Source organism: Orbicella franksi, chromosome 4, assembly GCF_964199315.1.
Source record: "Orbicella franksi chromosome 4, jaOrbFran1.1, whole genome shotgun sequence".
NCBI classification, from domain to species: domain Eukaryota; kingdom Metazoa; phylum Cnidaria; class Anthozoa; order Scleractinia; family Merulinidae; genus Orbicella; species Orbicella franksi.
In genome coordinates, this window is record NC_138148.1 from 6,573,206 (window position 1) to 6,587,250 (window position 14,045).

Below are 14,045 nucleotides of genomic sequence, written 5' to 3' on the forward strand. Positions count from 1 at the left end.
TGTCAACTTTTTCATCGTAAACATGGCCATTTCTGATCTGCTGTTTTCGGTTTTCGCCTTTCCATGGGCTCTAACGGAGCTTAACGCCGGCTCTTGGCTGATACGTGGTACTCTTGGCCACACCTTATGTAAAATGATTTCGTTTGCAACAGTTGTCTCCATTGCTGTGTCCATCCAGAGCCTGGCTCTGATAGCAGTGGATCGATTTGGAGCTGTGGTATTTCCCCTGCGTTCACCACTAATCGGCTCAAAGTTGTGTCTTTTCTTGATTCTTGCCACTTGGATCTTCGCGATAACTACCCAGTTCCCACATTACTTTGTCTATAAATTTGTTGAGTATCCAGAAAAGCTGGCGTGTGAGGTCCGTTGGGATGAAGTTTTTGATGAGTCTTCATATTATATATTACAAATTTACATTATAGTGCTGTCTATAATAGAATTCTACATACCTTTTGCGTTGATGACCATTCTTTACTCAATAATTCTTTTCAAGCTCAAGACACAAAAGGTCCCAGGCGTGCAATCGGTCAACCCTGAAAACCTACGGGCAAAAAGGCAAAGAAATGTGTCAAAGATGGCCGTTGCTATTGTTTCACTGTTCGTAATATGCTGGCTGCCTATCAGTGTTTTAAATTTTCTTTCGACCGTCGGGTGGGATCACACTAGTTCGCCTTCATGTGGCATCGTGCGCTATTGGTTTGTTGCCCGGATTATTGCTCACGCAAATTGCGCCATCAACCCCTGTATCTGTTTTATCTTCAGTGGAAACTATCGTCAAGGTCTTAGAAGTCTCCTTGACACGTTGATTTGTCGAATATTTAAGGTTAAGGCAAACTTCGCCATTTCTTCCTAGAGGTCGTGAACAAAACAATATAACAGTCAGAACCAAATGAATGCAATATTTGATTTAGTGAACTCAGCTTCGGATTTAAAAACACCACCATGAATGCATGAAACCCTATACTCTAGCTATAGATATTGCGCAATAAAGAAGTTGAATTGAGCAGGAGAGTCAGATAATTGTCCAGAACTATTCAAGATAAGAAGCGTTTTAGTTTTGCGAGCATTGACTCGGATGAAAAGACCACACCATAACTACCCACAAAATGTACATGTACGGCGCCATGTATTTCCTAAAACCAACCTTGAAGCAGATACACAAGAAGTCAATAAACGAAATTTCAAACAAAGATGTTGCTCTTAACAAGCTGTTATTAGATAAATCATCTTAACAGTTTCCTTTTACGACCATAGTTAATAGAGGAGAATGGTTATGAAACTCCACAAAGTTCTTTGTTGTATGTTCTCGTTCTCTCGTTTGGCCTTGACCGTGCACAAAACACAATAGTTGTTTACTACTGACCAAGGAACTAAAAAATAGAAACGTTTTGGTTCCGTAACTCCTGCATAGTGTATGAACGCAAAACAAAAGATTGTGCATGGTCGTGGACCTTCCAAAATAAATCTTGGTATCTTTGTTTACTTCTTTGATATTTGCCGGGCTTCATAACCATTCCACTCCAATAACTATAGTCGCGAATTGAAATATTGTAATGTTTGATTTTAAACGAAAACACCTTTAACAACTGCATGAGAAATTCATATTGTAAGACTATAGATTTAGTGCGTCAGTATACTGCCTTTACGAGCTTTAGCTTTACCGTTTTGACTGAAAGCGTACCTTATTAAATACGGAAGCGCGATTCTCCAAAACTATTACAGCGATATTTAATTTACATCGTAAATCCGAACTCAAAGCAACTGCTAGAACCGATGCAGCGATATCATGCAGCCAATAGGAACTCGATGCAAAAACATGCCACATCATGCCTTAAAACTCTATTATAGTGTAAATTAATTACGTCGAGGGGAAAAACGATCTGCCTTTGTTTCGGATCTGATTGGTTGAGAACGTCGCGTGTGTTTTTGAACCAATGATACCGGATTATTTTCGACAGTCAATTGAAACAGCTCTATCTGAAGATGCAAGTTCCCTTGAGGTGAGGGAGGGAGTTAACAAAAAAAAAAAAGAAACTAAAAAATTGCTTAAATGGTGGCAGCCCGAAAATAGTGAAAATTACAAAATAAACAATAAAACAAATAAATAAATTAAAGTTACGCAAAGTGGTTCTTTAAGTGAAGCTGTTACTACATGTAAGTAGTACTGACGGATAAAACATGTCTTAGCTCTTTTGTGACAAGTTTAATTTCCTTCAGTATTTATTAATGCCATCCTGAGGTAAAAGAATACTTGCTTCTCAGGCCAGTAACAAGATCTACTTTAGCTACAAATTTCCGTTTGATTTAAAGACGTATTTATCCACCCTGTATAATTGAGGCATTACCTTTCAATATCGACTCTACTCGACTACAGCAACAGACACAAAAACTCAAATGCAGTTGGACTTCGCTAGTTCGATCTCGGTTATTTCGAATTCCCAGGAGATCATGATCGATCCATGGCCTCCTATTGAAGCCTATTCCCTTTCGATTTACTCTTCCTGTTGTTGTTTTTGGTGTTGCTGTCGTTTTTTTTTCAGTTATTCATTATCGGCCAATTCGAACTCGGTTATTTAGAATTCCCCGCTATTTCCAACTAATTTCTATTTCCCGTGGCCTAAAATCAACCCTGTTTATTTCTAACTCAATCCGTTGTTAGAGTTCGAAAGTAAACGTCATTATGACGACAGACCACTCTAGAAAATAGCTGGAAAACTACAATTTGAGCTTTTCGTTGTTTTGTCCTGTAATGGTATCTCTTTGGCACTATGTCAATTTAAAAAAACCCAAAACAAAAAACCAAAGGCTATTAATTGAATGTAAACCAAGTTCGAATATGATTAGCGGGGTCCAACTGTAGATCCATCATTGTTGATTACATGTGGCACTACGGCTTTGATGTGCTTCATTGTCGATAACCAATGAGTTAGAGTGCAGTTTGAAATAATGGGTTTGGCCGCAATTTATTATTTCCTTATCACTGCACCAAAATGTATCCCATTGCTTTGATGCGTTTGTCTCCATTATCTGGTCCGTTGATAGCTGTGTTTCCACAGGTAGCATCGTCATGTTGATATCCCCCTGTACCAAACCCGATTGTAGATTCACATTCGTAGTAATTAAGATTATCGTTACCAAGGAAACCGAATCTTGCCGTTGACTTCCAATCAGTGTCAGAAACAACATTGCACCTTTCCCTAGTACAGTTCACTGCGAGGAGGCCTGTGAAATAATCAACGTCTTCCTCGTATTACGGCCCAGTGAGGTAGCGCGGTATTGCCTGTCAGTGATCAGTGAATACAGAGAGCTGACCTGCTTGCTGATAACGAGGAGGTAAATCTGTTGGCTGATCTTCATGCCAAGACAGATCTTGGAGAAGGGTGTCTCCTAGTAGGTCGATAACTTAGTATCTTGTAGGTCAAGCCCAGTCTCTCCCCTAGAAACGCTGAATGATTTTTGGTTCGCACAAAGCCTGGAATTGAAATGGAAGGTTCTCTTTGAGGAAAAAAAAAAAAAATTGTAAAACAGTTTTGGAATTAGCCATTGAATGCAGCTGCATAATGACTTTACTCCACAGAACCGTGCAACAGAAAAATAGTGTTGATTAATCCTCTGTATAATATCCAGCGCCAAAACTTAGACTAAGCCTGTGCTAAGACGATCCAAGTCGAAATTACCTCAGTTCTCCGCAAGAATAACTGTTAGAGTGCAAGAAAATATAGAAAACCAGAAATACATGTAAAGGGATGATACCTAAAAACTAAGCAGTCCTACTCGATGAGGACTGCAGGAAATCACTGATGTGCGAAGAGAAATGTTTCCTCTTCATGATGCTTGCAGACATTTATTACTAGTTACCACAGTACCGCTCATTTTAAAATTAAGAGCAAATACTAAAGTAGAATGCTAAAAAACGAGCTTCTGACACAGCGCAATAACGGAGCATGAGGAAGAGGGAAAAGCAGGTAATGAACAATTAACCCTCGCTTCAGTTGATTGAATCTTTCCCTCAGAGAGACCTGAACACCTTACCTACTCATAGGGATAAGGAATGGTGCCTCATTTGATTGATTCATTCACGCTGTTACGTGCGTAACCTGTCGCCTAAATGCCAAAAACACCTATCCGGGATGACAGATACCACATAACAATCTTGGTTTGATGTAGTAAAATGATTATTACTCGAGGTAAAATTAAATGCAAACAGTAATTATTCATTTGGTTAAAAATTGCCCGACAACATGTAATGTCATTCAACCGGTTTGGCATTCAATACAAACAAGAAAGCACAATGTTGTTCACTACCTTGGCCCGTCGGTCTTCAAGACCAGCGTCCATCCACCACCTCCGCATGATCCAACGTAGTTATCATTCATGCGACAGGAGATTGGAAGTGTTGCAACTTCAGGGGAAAGCTTTGTTCCTCTTAGACAAGGTGAGTATATTTTATTTATTTTATTTTACAAAAAGTAACATTTTATTTCGTTGCGCGTTTTTATCTCAACAGCCCAGAGTGTAACACAACACCATACATTTTAGGTGGTCACGTCCCACTCAATACGCGTACATAAATCATTAATATTTGATCGATTCGTCACATCGTGAGTTTGGGACGCCTAGCTGTGCTTAAACTAGTTCTAAATATACATGTTGTACCAAGCGTGTAAAATTGTGTGCAGTAGAAATTGATTTTCTTGATTTCAATTGAGAGAAACGTACCGTGTTTCTATCGAGTTATGGAACACGAGTAAAAGTTTGGGAGAACGAGAAATGCGTGGGAAGAAGAGCCGACAGGCGAGTGTTTCCAGCTTCTTTGAGTTCTTCCAAACTTCTATGAGTGTTTCTGTAACTTGATAGCAACACGGACAACATGTTTTCTATTTCTTTTAGAAAATTCCGTGACGAAAAAGAAAAAAAAAAAAGATAACAACTTGTTTACTTTGATCATCAAAATGTAAATTCTCTTTGCTCTCGCCGTCAACATCTCGTGCTTGTTCTGTGTATACAAACACGATTTTAACCAATAAGCGCTTGTATTTTCTTTGGGCTATTTTCTAAACGTATTTACTGCAGAAACTGTTCACAGTCTTTTGTGATCGTTGGAATATATTAACCAATAATACAATGCGTCAAGTGATCGAAAACAACGCAAAAAGCTGAATGTGGCAAGGCCTTAATACTATGCGTACCGAACTCTGAGCACTGACTTTTGAAAATTAATCATTTCATCTTATGCTTTGCAATTTGAAACCAAGAAAATATCTCCGATACTCTGAAACACATTGTTATGTTCAGTTTGAAAACAATTCTTTTTACCATGTTTTATGTTTTTATCCATTGGCTCCAATTGCAAATTGCGTTTTCACTACTCAAAGCCACCTGCACACAAGGTAAGCTCCGCTATTTTTATACTTCATTCACTATTTTCCAAAAATATCGCTGAATATCTTATTCCACTTTCTTATTAAGAAAATGGCCAAATTTTGAGATTTAAAACTCGCATTTGACTGCGCTATTTGAGCGAAGAATACTCAGCGCTGGTACATTCATAGCTTTTGGCAGCTGAATCAGAGAAATTAATTCAACGCTAGTGCTGCCCTTCTTTAAAAAAGCCGTGTAGAATTTCGTTCGACATAATCGAAAAAAAAAAAGTCAAGATTCTAGTCCAAGACATTTGGTTTGACACTTCATAGATATTTGTCGGCTTTCAAGCTGCTGGCATTGATGAACAGTGTGCAGCAGTGCTATATTGATTCAAAACTTGTTGTGATTTTCGAAGGGAATTAATACGTATAGGGATATAGCTTAAATGTTTTTATTATAATTTTTTTTTTTTTAAATTAGGAGGGTTTTACTTGAAAGCAGTGCGGGCAGAAGCGCTTAATGAATTCGAATTTCGTTTCAGTCTTTTACCGATTGAGTATTTCTGAAATATAAGAAAATTGTGCCCAACTATTATTGGATGCTATTATTGGAATGACATTCCCTTATTTATACGGAATAAGCCAACTAGAAAACTATTTTAAAAGGCACTTTACCAATTTTTTTTTTTAACTCAGTATTAATTATTTCAACATTACACATTAACTTACCATGTGTTTACTCTTAAGAGCAGCTTCGCCTAAATATCAACTAGACTTGGAAATAGCGAAAAAATCGAATTTCTTCAAACTCGCCCAGAATGAAGCCCTACGGGCACTAGTTACAAAAATATTGTTTTAAGTTCCATAAATCAAAAATTATTTTTTTTACGCAATTTTTTCGTTCGATGCCCCAAATCGGCCAAAATCGATCGAAAATGAGCGGCATATTCAGAGGCTCGTAAACTCAAAAGTAAAAATCTTCATAACAAACTGATTGCACGTTGTATTTGTACTTCCTTTCTTGTATATTTAGAGCTAAACAGATCGCGATTTGATTAGAACTAAAATATTTGACGAATTTTCAAAGGTAACAACCCAAGACAGCTAAACAAGAGGTCTACATTTAGCCTATTTTCAAATGCTAAAAAGGCGTTCTGGTACACGACTTTTCCCAAAACGACTTCTTTGGTCTGAAAGAGCATTGTTTCTTCTTCAAATTAGTGAAATAAAATTTTTGGGTAAATAAAATCGCGAGCGCTGAGATAGCGAACTAAATGCAGTACTTCTTCCTGAAAACGTGACCTTTGACCCAAGCGTAACGGAAACCGAATACTGCAAGAAAACCCGGAAGAAAAGCAAACGCTTCGTTATTTTGAAACATTTTCAAGTGATTTCTCGCCGAAACCATTATTGCAAGAAACTATTTCCAGATATGAAATCTTACAGGGTCAAAGAAGGAGCTAAAGGGCGCATTTTGACACAATAACTTTGTTTGCTGAGAATTGAAGTCAATGACCGTTAACGAATTCCAGTGAAATTTGCGAACTTGCACTATGTTAGCCGATACTTACCTGAATATTTATATTTATAGCAGAATCGTCTTCTTGGATTAGCCTTCAAAAGATGCTGGATCCAGTTTTGGAAACCTCTAAAAGAAGAAATGGTTAATGTTCCGTGACCTGCCCGCTGCTATAAATTCCATGCACATGCCGACTGCATGTTTGTCGTAAAACTAACTGAACTCCACTGACAGTTTCCATAGGCAACCCCAAAATACACAATGCCGCAAAATGTAAAGTGAAATTGGCTGTCTTCGTGAACAGTTAGAAGCTAGAGTCACGTTCCATTGCCTTTAAAAAGTGCTTGATTTTACTTCGTTCACTCAGTAGTTACTGTCACGTTCGAATACTGTGTATCAGTCACGCCAAAACACTGCAGACCGTGCAGACTAAGTAAGTTTCCCATACAAAGTCTTTTACGCGTTTGTCTATTGAATCAAAAGTCACATACTGCGCTTGTGCTGCCTGTTGATAAATGACAAACTTTCAGATATATTGAACACCATTTTGTAACTAGCGCCAAAAAAAAGAGTCAAAATTAAAGGCTCAAACAAGTCTGCACGGTCTGCAGTATTTTCGCGTGACCGATTTGCGGTATTCGAACGTGACAGTAAGAAATACTGCGTGAACAAAGTCGACACAAACAAATAAAATCAAGCACTTTTTAAAGGTAATGGATCTTGACTCTAGCTTCTAACTGTTCCCGAAGACAGCCAATTTCACTTTACATTTTGCGGCATTGTTTATTTTGGGGTTGCCTATGGAAACTGTCAGTGGAGTTCAGTTAGTTCTACGACAAACATGCGGTCGGCATGTGCATGGAATTTATAGCAGCGGACAGGTCACGGAACATTAAACATTTGTTTCCAAATGTGGATCCAGCTTCTTTTGAAGGTTAATCCAAGAAGACGACTCTTCTATAAATCAGTATAAATATTCAGGTAAGTATCGGGTAACATAGTTCAAGTTCGCAAATTTCAATGTGTCATTGACTTCAATTCTCAGCAAACAAAGTTATTGTGTCAAAATGCGCCCTTTAGCTCCTTCTTTGACCCTGTAAGATTTCATATCTGGAAATAGTTTCTTGCAATAATGGTTTCGGAGAGACATCACTTGAAAATGTTTCAAAATAACGAAGCGTTTGCTTTTCTTCCGGGTTTTCTTGCAATATTCGGTTTCGTTACGCTTGGCTCAAAGGTCACGTTTTCAGGAAGAAGTACTGCATTTAGTTCGCTATCTCAGCGCTCGCTTTTTTATTTACCCAAAAATTTTATTTCACTAATTTGAAGAAGAAACAATGCTCTTTCAGACCAAAGAAGTCGTTTTGGGAAAAGTCGTGTACCAGAACGCCTTTTTAGCATTTGAAAATAGGCTAAATGTAGACCTCTCGTTTAGCTGTCTTGGGTCGTTAATTTAGAAAAATCATGAAATATTTTGGTTCTAATCAAATCGCGATCTGTTTAGCTCTAAATATACAAGAAAGGAAGTACAAATACAACGTGTAATCAGTTTGTTATGAAGATTTTTACTTTTGAGTTTACGAGCCTCTGAATATGCCGCTCATTTTCGATCGATTTTGGCCGATTTGGGACATCGAAACGAAAAAATTGCGCAGAAAAATAATTTTTGATTTATGGAACTTAAAACAATATTTTTGTAGCTAGTGCCCGTAGGGCTTCATTCTGGGCGAGTTTGAAGAAATTCGATTTTTTCGCTATTTCCAAGTCTAGTTGATATTTAGGCGAAGCTGCTCTTAACTCTCTTACACTAGTTTTCTTTGATCTTAGAATAAATGTACTTAATTAAAAAGGACATACTATATTTTGCCCTTTCCTCTTCTTTTTCACTGCACTTATTTGTTAGCAATATCGTATTCATGTCGTCAAGTAGAGAAAACCAAAATACCAAAATTAAACATATTTATAAAATTTGGGAATTCGTGATGGCGGTCATTTGGAAATTTAACGTCATTTAGGCACGACAAAATTTCCCGAATAAACCACTAAAGTAGACAAGTTTGCTTTGCATCGCAGTTAGGTTTCGTTGCCATTGAGTCAACATTCTTGAAGATACATACATGTAAGTGGAGGGGGGGGGGACGGGAGAGGGGGGGGGGCGGTAGGAAGCTTCCCTCCCCAGGCTCATGACCGAAAGAAAACCGGGCTGAATAGGGTTAAACAATTTTGGAATTCGTCAACAATATTGGTAATGCGAAAATTGACTTTGAGTTCACTTTGACCGACATATCTTATTCCTTGTAAAACAGCACACCTCAATCTTTCATTTCTCTCTGTAGCCCATCGCCGATAATTTTTTTTTTGGCAGATCATGTGCAAACGAACTTAAGTCACCCGAGGCGTTGTTATACTGTACTATAGCCCTTGATAAAAGCAGTTAAATAATGGAATACAATGGTAAATCTCTCAATGCAGATAAACACGTGGAATAATAACAATATCTTAAAAAAATTAAATGCAGTTAGTGATAGCACTTCTATAAACTGCACAAACCAATTCAACCAGCATTTTAGACTCGATATTGGTTATTTTTGTCATTTTTTTAAACAGGATCAAACATTTCACCTCAAGAGGGTGTCTACCCTCCTTCCTTACAATCGACTAGACAGCGTGTCTTTGTGACAGACGAATTTCATCATCTGAATGTGGAGAGAGTTGAAACAGTGGACGTATGGGACATCTTTGATTGCGCCTTTGAATGCGTCAGAAATCCTTTGTGCTTTTCTGTGAACCTGGCAGCGTCCAAAGCAGCCAATGGAAAACGTTGGTGCGAGTTGCTATCTTCTGATAAATACAGAGACCCTGCGGTGTACAAAGCAAACATAAGTGCGCATCACTACTACATCGAGGTAAAGAAAGTTTTCAGTGCTTTAGCCTGCTTTCAGTATTATAGTTCTGTGCGAGCGTCGCCCCCTCGCTCCCAAACGTTTTTCTCTCCTCGCTCTGAAAGACGAAAAGAGGAGAAAGCTGGGCCTGGACAAAAAGTGTATTTTTTGTGGTCCGGTATGTTTCTTAAGGGAAGTACCTGCTAGCATCATGCCATTACTTTGTGTTACTTGGATCATTAAAAAGCGATTTTCTATTATCACGACATGTTCAACTCATTGGACCCTTAGTGGAGTCTCAATCAATCACCATGTAATCTTCCTAGCTTTTAGATCAGACCCCTGGGAATTTTGTTTTTATAACAACTCTATCTGCACCAAAAATATATAAATGTGTACATGTAAGTAGCGTACCAAAGGGAAGAACGTAATCTTCATGTAAAGAATGGCATCCCGTTTTGAAAATGTCTTTTATATAACATTACTGTTTTTGTATGTTTAGTCTCCTTGCTCTTCCTCACCGTGTCAAAATGGAGGTATCTGCCTGACGAACTATCAAGCTTACACTTTTGAATGCCTTTGTCAGAAAAGTTTTATTGGAGAATATTGCGACAAAGGTAGATCTAATATGATATAATGCCTGGGTCCCTAAGGGCCTAGGATGAACGTTTGCGGACATAAAAAATAAGCGCATGCTTAGAAAATTTATGTATTTGTTTCTGTGAAAATTCTGGGCATATTCTTAACGAAATTTAAGCCAGATACCTAGTCATTATATAAACACCAGTGAAATACCAGGATTTTTCCTTTTACTAAAAAATCAAATCTTCATCGTGCGCAGTGAAGATACTATTTTTATCTTTCACACGGTGGAGGTGTCATTCCTTTTTGATAACAGTTTTCTTTTGTCCCTTTAACTACACTTAAATTTGTTGATATATGATCGAAACATCTTAGGATCTTCTTCGTTCGCCTTCGGTAATCCTCGGCAATCTTCAGAAATGTTCCGAAAATGTTTGGAAGCGTTCCTCTGGCCTTTGGAACAATTTTGGAAAATCTTCGGAAAGTGGTCGGAAATCTTCGGAAATTCGTCAAAAACGTCGTCATTAGTATGTTTATATAATAAACAGAATATTACACGCCCGCTTGTGGATACGAATTTTATCTTCTCGTGTTCAACTTAATATCTCACTCGTTCACTTCCCTCACTCGTGAGATATCGAGTTAAGCACTCGAAGATAAAATTCGTATCCACGCGAGGGCATGTAATATGCTCTATATATTATTCAATACATAATTTATATCAAATTAAGTTAACTATAAAAGACCTAAAAGCACGAGATTTTATAATGGAGCAAACAAAGATGGCGCTTATATTAAGACAAAAGAACTTCTAAAATAATATAATAATATAATAATAGAATCATGGCCTCGGCTGAGAACGAGATTGAATAAAAGGCGAGTGGCGTACAAATGTCTTAGGTTATGTAAATGCCGCTCCTGGCAATTTTATGCAGTGAAAACCAGGGCTTAGAGTCTGGCAGATCAAATATTTGCCTGTATTAAATTAATGATACGTTTCTTAAGTTGCATATTTTTCTGTCTCTTTCAGCTGTTAGGTCATGCAAGGACCTGCATGACCTGTACAAGTAAGCCACTGTCTACAAGTCTTTTTTTGATCACAGAAACGTTCAAATTCATTTCTCTCCTCTTTCTGTAGCTAGGTGCAATCCTAAAATTATTATTTACATTCAACAGATTGAACGTGAGTCAGTTGGTTACACTCCTTGTAGACTTAAAATCAGTTTCTGTTCTCTGTCACATGGGAGACTTTGGATGTGGAGATGGAGGATGGACGCCGGTCTTGAAGATTGACGGCAACAAGGTCGATTGCCTTATTTTCCCCTGTATGTCATATAGGACATTCTCCAGTATGTACATTAATTCACTAACAAGACACAAGTTTGGTAGCACAAGCACTGACATACTTAAAACAGGCGTTTATGACCTTTTTAGCATGTGATGTGATTCATTAATAATAGCACATTTTTATTCTTCCTCAGGACACCTTTCATTATGACTCAGGATACTGGAGTAACAAAACTGAATACAACCTTCCTGGAGGGAGAACTGGGTTTGACTTACAGGAGACCAAGTTACCGACCTACTGGAACACATCTTTCTCAAAGATTTGTCTTGGTATGAAGATCGACCAACAGATTAACTTCATTGTGGTCAACAAGCAGGCCAGCTCTCTGTACTCACTGATTGCTGACGGTCAATACCGCGGCACTTCACTGGGTCGTAACACGTGGAAGACGCTGATTGGCTCGCAGGCCTCTTTGCAACCTAAGTGCAACAAAGAAGGGTTCAATGCCGTACATGGTAGTCATGCTAACTCCGCTAAAGCCAGGATCGGTATCCTCGGCAACGAACAAAATAATTGTAATTCGTGTGATTCCAGTATCGGGTTTGGTACAGGCGGGCGTCCTGATGACACCAGCACGTGTGGAAACGGGGCATCCGCTGGTGGAGATAATGGAAACAAACTAATCAAAGCCATGGGATATGTCTTGGTGCAGTGACATTGACAAGAATGGAGTCTAAAAGAAACTACCTTTTTAGTGATGTGCGTGCAATCTAACTTATAATATGTAGAAAAGATTATGCTTATTGCTAGAAACTATTAGGGGGTTTAAAAACCTACAACGGGGACGGGAACGTCACTTAACAAAAGGTTTAATGAGCAGAACAATGGCTGTACGCGTACGTTACAATTCTTGGTACATTTCTATGCCTTCCTCTGCAAAACAACAACGTGAACTGACCGAATTCTGCGTTGTCTGATGATCGTGAACCACAGCGGCTAATTTGTTAAATTTCTAGTTCGAATTTGTCGCTGTGTTCCAGATTCAGTCTTGAGACATTGTTAACAAAGTATATTACCTTAGAGTATCGCAAGACTCGTTTTCCAAATCTAACGTCAACTTTTAAACGACGTTGTCCTCGCCCTCGCCGTCGTGGTTACTTAAACTCCATAGCGAGTAGACAGCTACGGGCAGTAAATACAATAAAGAAAGGAATTCTTTAAATTTCTTACGTCACGATACACTGCACAGAACAAAGTTTAGGAAGATTATGAAATTTTATTATTTATACCAATCAAAAAGTTGTATGCCAATATTCTTTTCCATGAAAGTAGTTGTCGTTGCTTTTCCCTATAACATTAATTTTAAAGTAATTGACAGTTGTGTCGCTATTGTGTTGAAAATTAGACGATTCGAATCCATGTGTGTGTGTGCTTATTTTTTTTTTTTTTTTTTTTTTTGAGGAGGAGGGGGGGGGGGGGGGGGGGCAAGGTTGAAGTCTTCTTTTGAGTATAGTCCCCAGGCGGAGACTCTTTTTTTTAAGTCAGCGACTCGCTCTAAATAATTGACACTATGTATTCATGTGACGATCGTTGATTAAATTTTGGAGGATTGATTATTTTACTGGCTAACAAACAGCAGGTAGTATTACTTATTAACAGTTCCCCTTTCCGCTTTGAGGCCTAATAAGTTTTTCTATCATTTTTACTATGCAAAATAAAGGTCGCAAGGCGTTCTATTAATACCGTAGGTAAAAGAGATCGAATTTTCATCTTTGGTGCGAACTACTCTAAACCATAGAGTCACTTCTGTTGTTTCATTTTACGCTTCGCCAAAACAAAGCAGGGAAAAGCAACACCTTTAAGTTACACACACTTATTTGATCAGGTCTCCTTTTAAATATGTTTATTTTGCATCTGTACGTTAATATAACATTTCAGTCTCCGACACCCAAAGAGAGCCTTCTGTCGAAGTTTGCTCAGTTTTACAGTTTCGGGTTTGCTTTGAAATATTCTTGTTTGCTTTTAACACGTACTTTATTTTTTAGTGAATAATTTATTATTTTAATTTATTCTGCCGAGCTATGTTTTTTTTTGTTTTACCATTCCTATAACAGTTTTCGAGAAAAAATCATAACCTGTACGATCAAAATTACATTTAATTTATGTTCTCACAAGAGAATTATGTCATAAACTGGTGTTGAACTGCGAAATTCACATCGGTAAGGGAATTACCTTTAACTTTATTTAAAAGTAAATTAAAACAGAATGTGTAAACACACAGCTTTCCATTTGATTACAATGAATAATTCCAAAGGCAATATAGAGATCAAAACACTCGTGACAGATGGGCAATAGGCTTTATTGAGTCTTCCATGCTGAATTCTAAAATGCAATAAGTTTAGTTTGTATTT

At 37.9% G+C, this 14,045-nt stretch overlaps 1 protein-coding gene and 1 pseudogene across 1 annotated transcript in view; one reads left to right on the plus strand and one right to left on the minus strand.

The window, feature by feature from the left end:
* LOC145484275 (uncharacterized) overlaps window positions 1-12,639 on the plus strand; it is a 49,599-nt gene extending 36,960 nt beyond the window's left edge. The window contains exons 7-8 of the mRNA XM_081462918.1: window positions 11,523-11,649; window positions 11,828-12,639. Of these exons, the coding sequence (XP_081319044.1) occupies window positions 11,523-11,649; window positions 11,828-12,349 (649 nt within the window). The 3' untranslated portion in view covers window positions 12,350-12,639. The remainder of the gene's footprint in view (window positions 1-11,522; window positions 11,650-11,827) is intronic.
* On the minus strand, window positions 2,831-5,114 carry LOC145484283 (putative skeletal organic matrix protein 5; annotated as a pseudogene).
* Window positions 12,640-14,045: the final 1,406 nt, after the last annotated feature.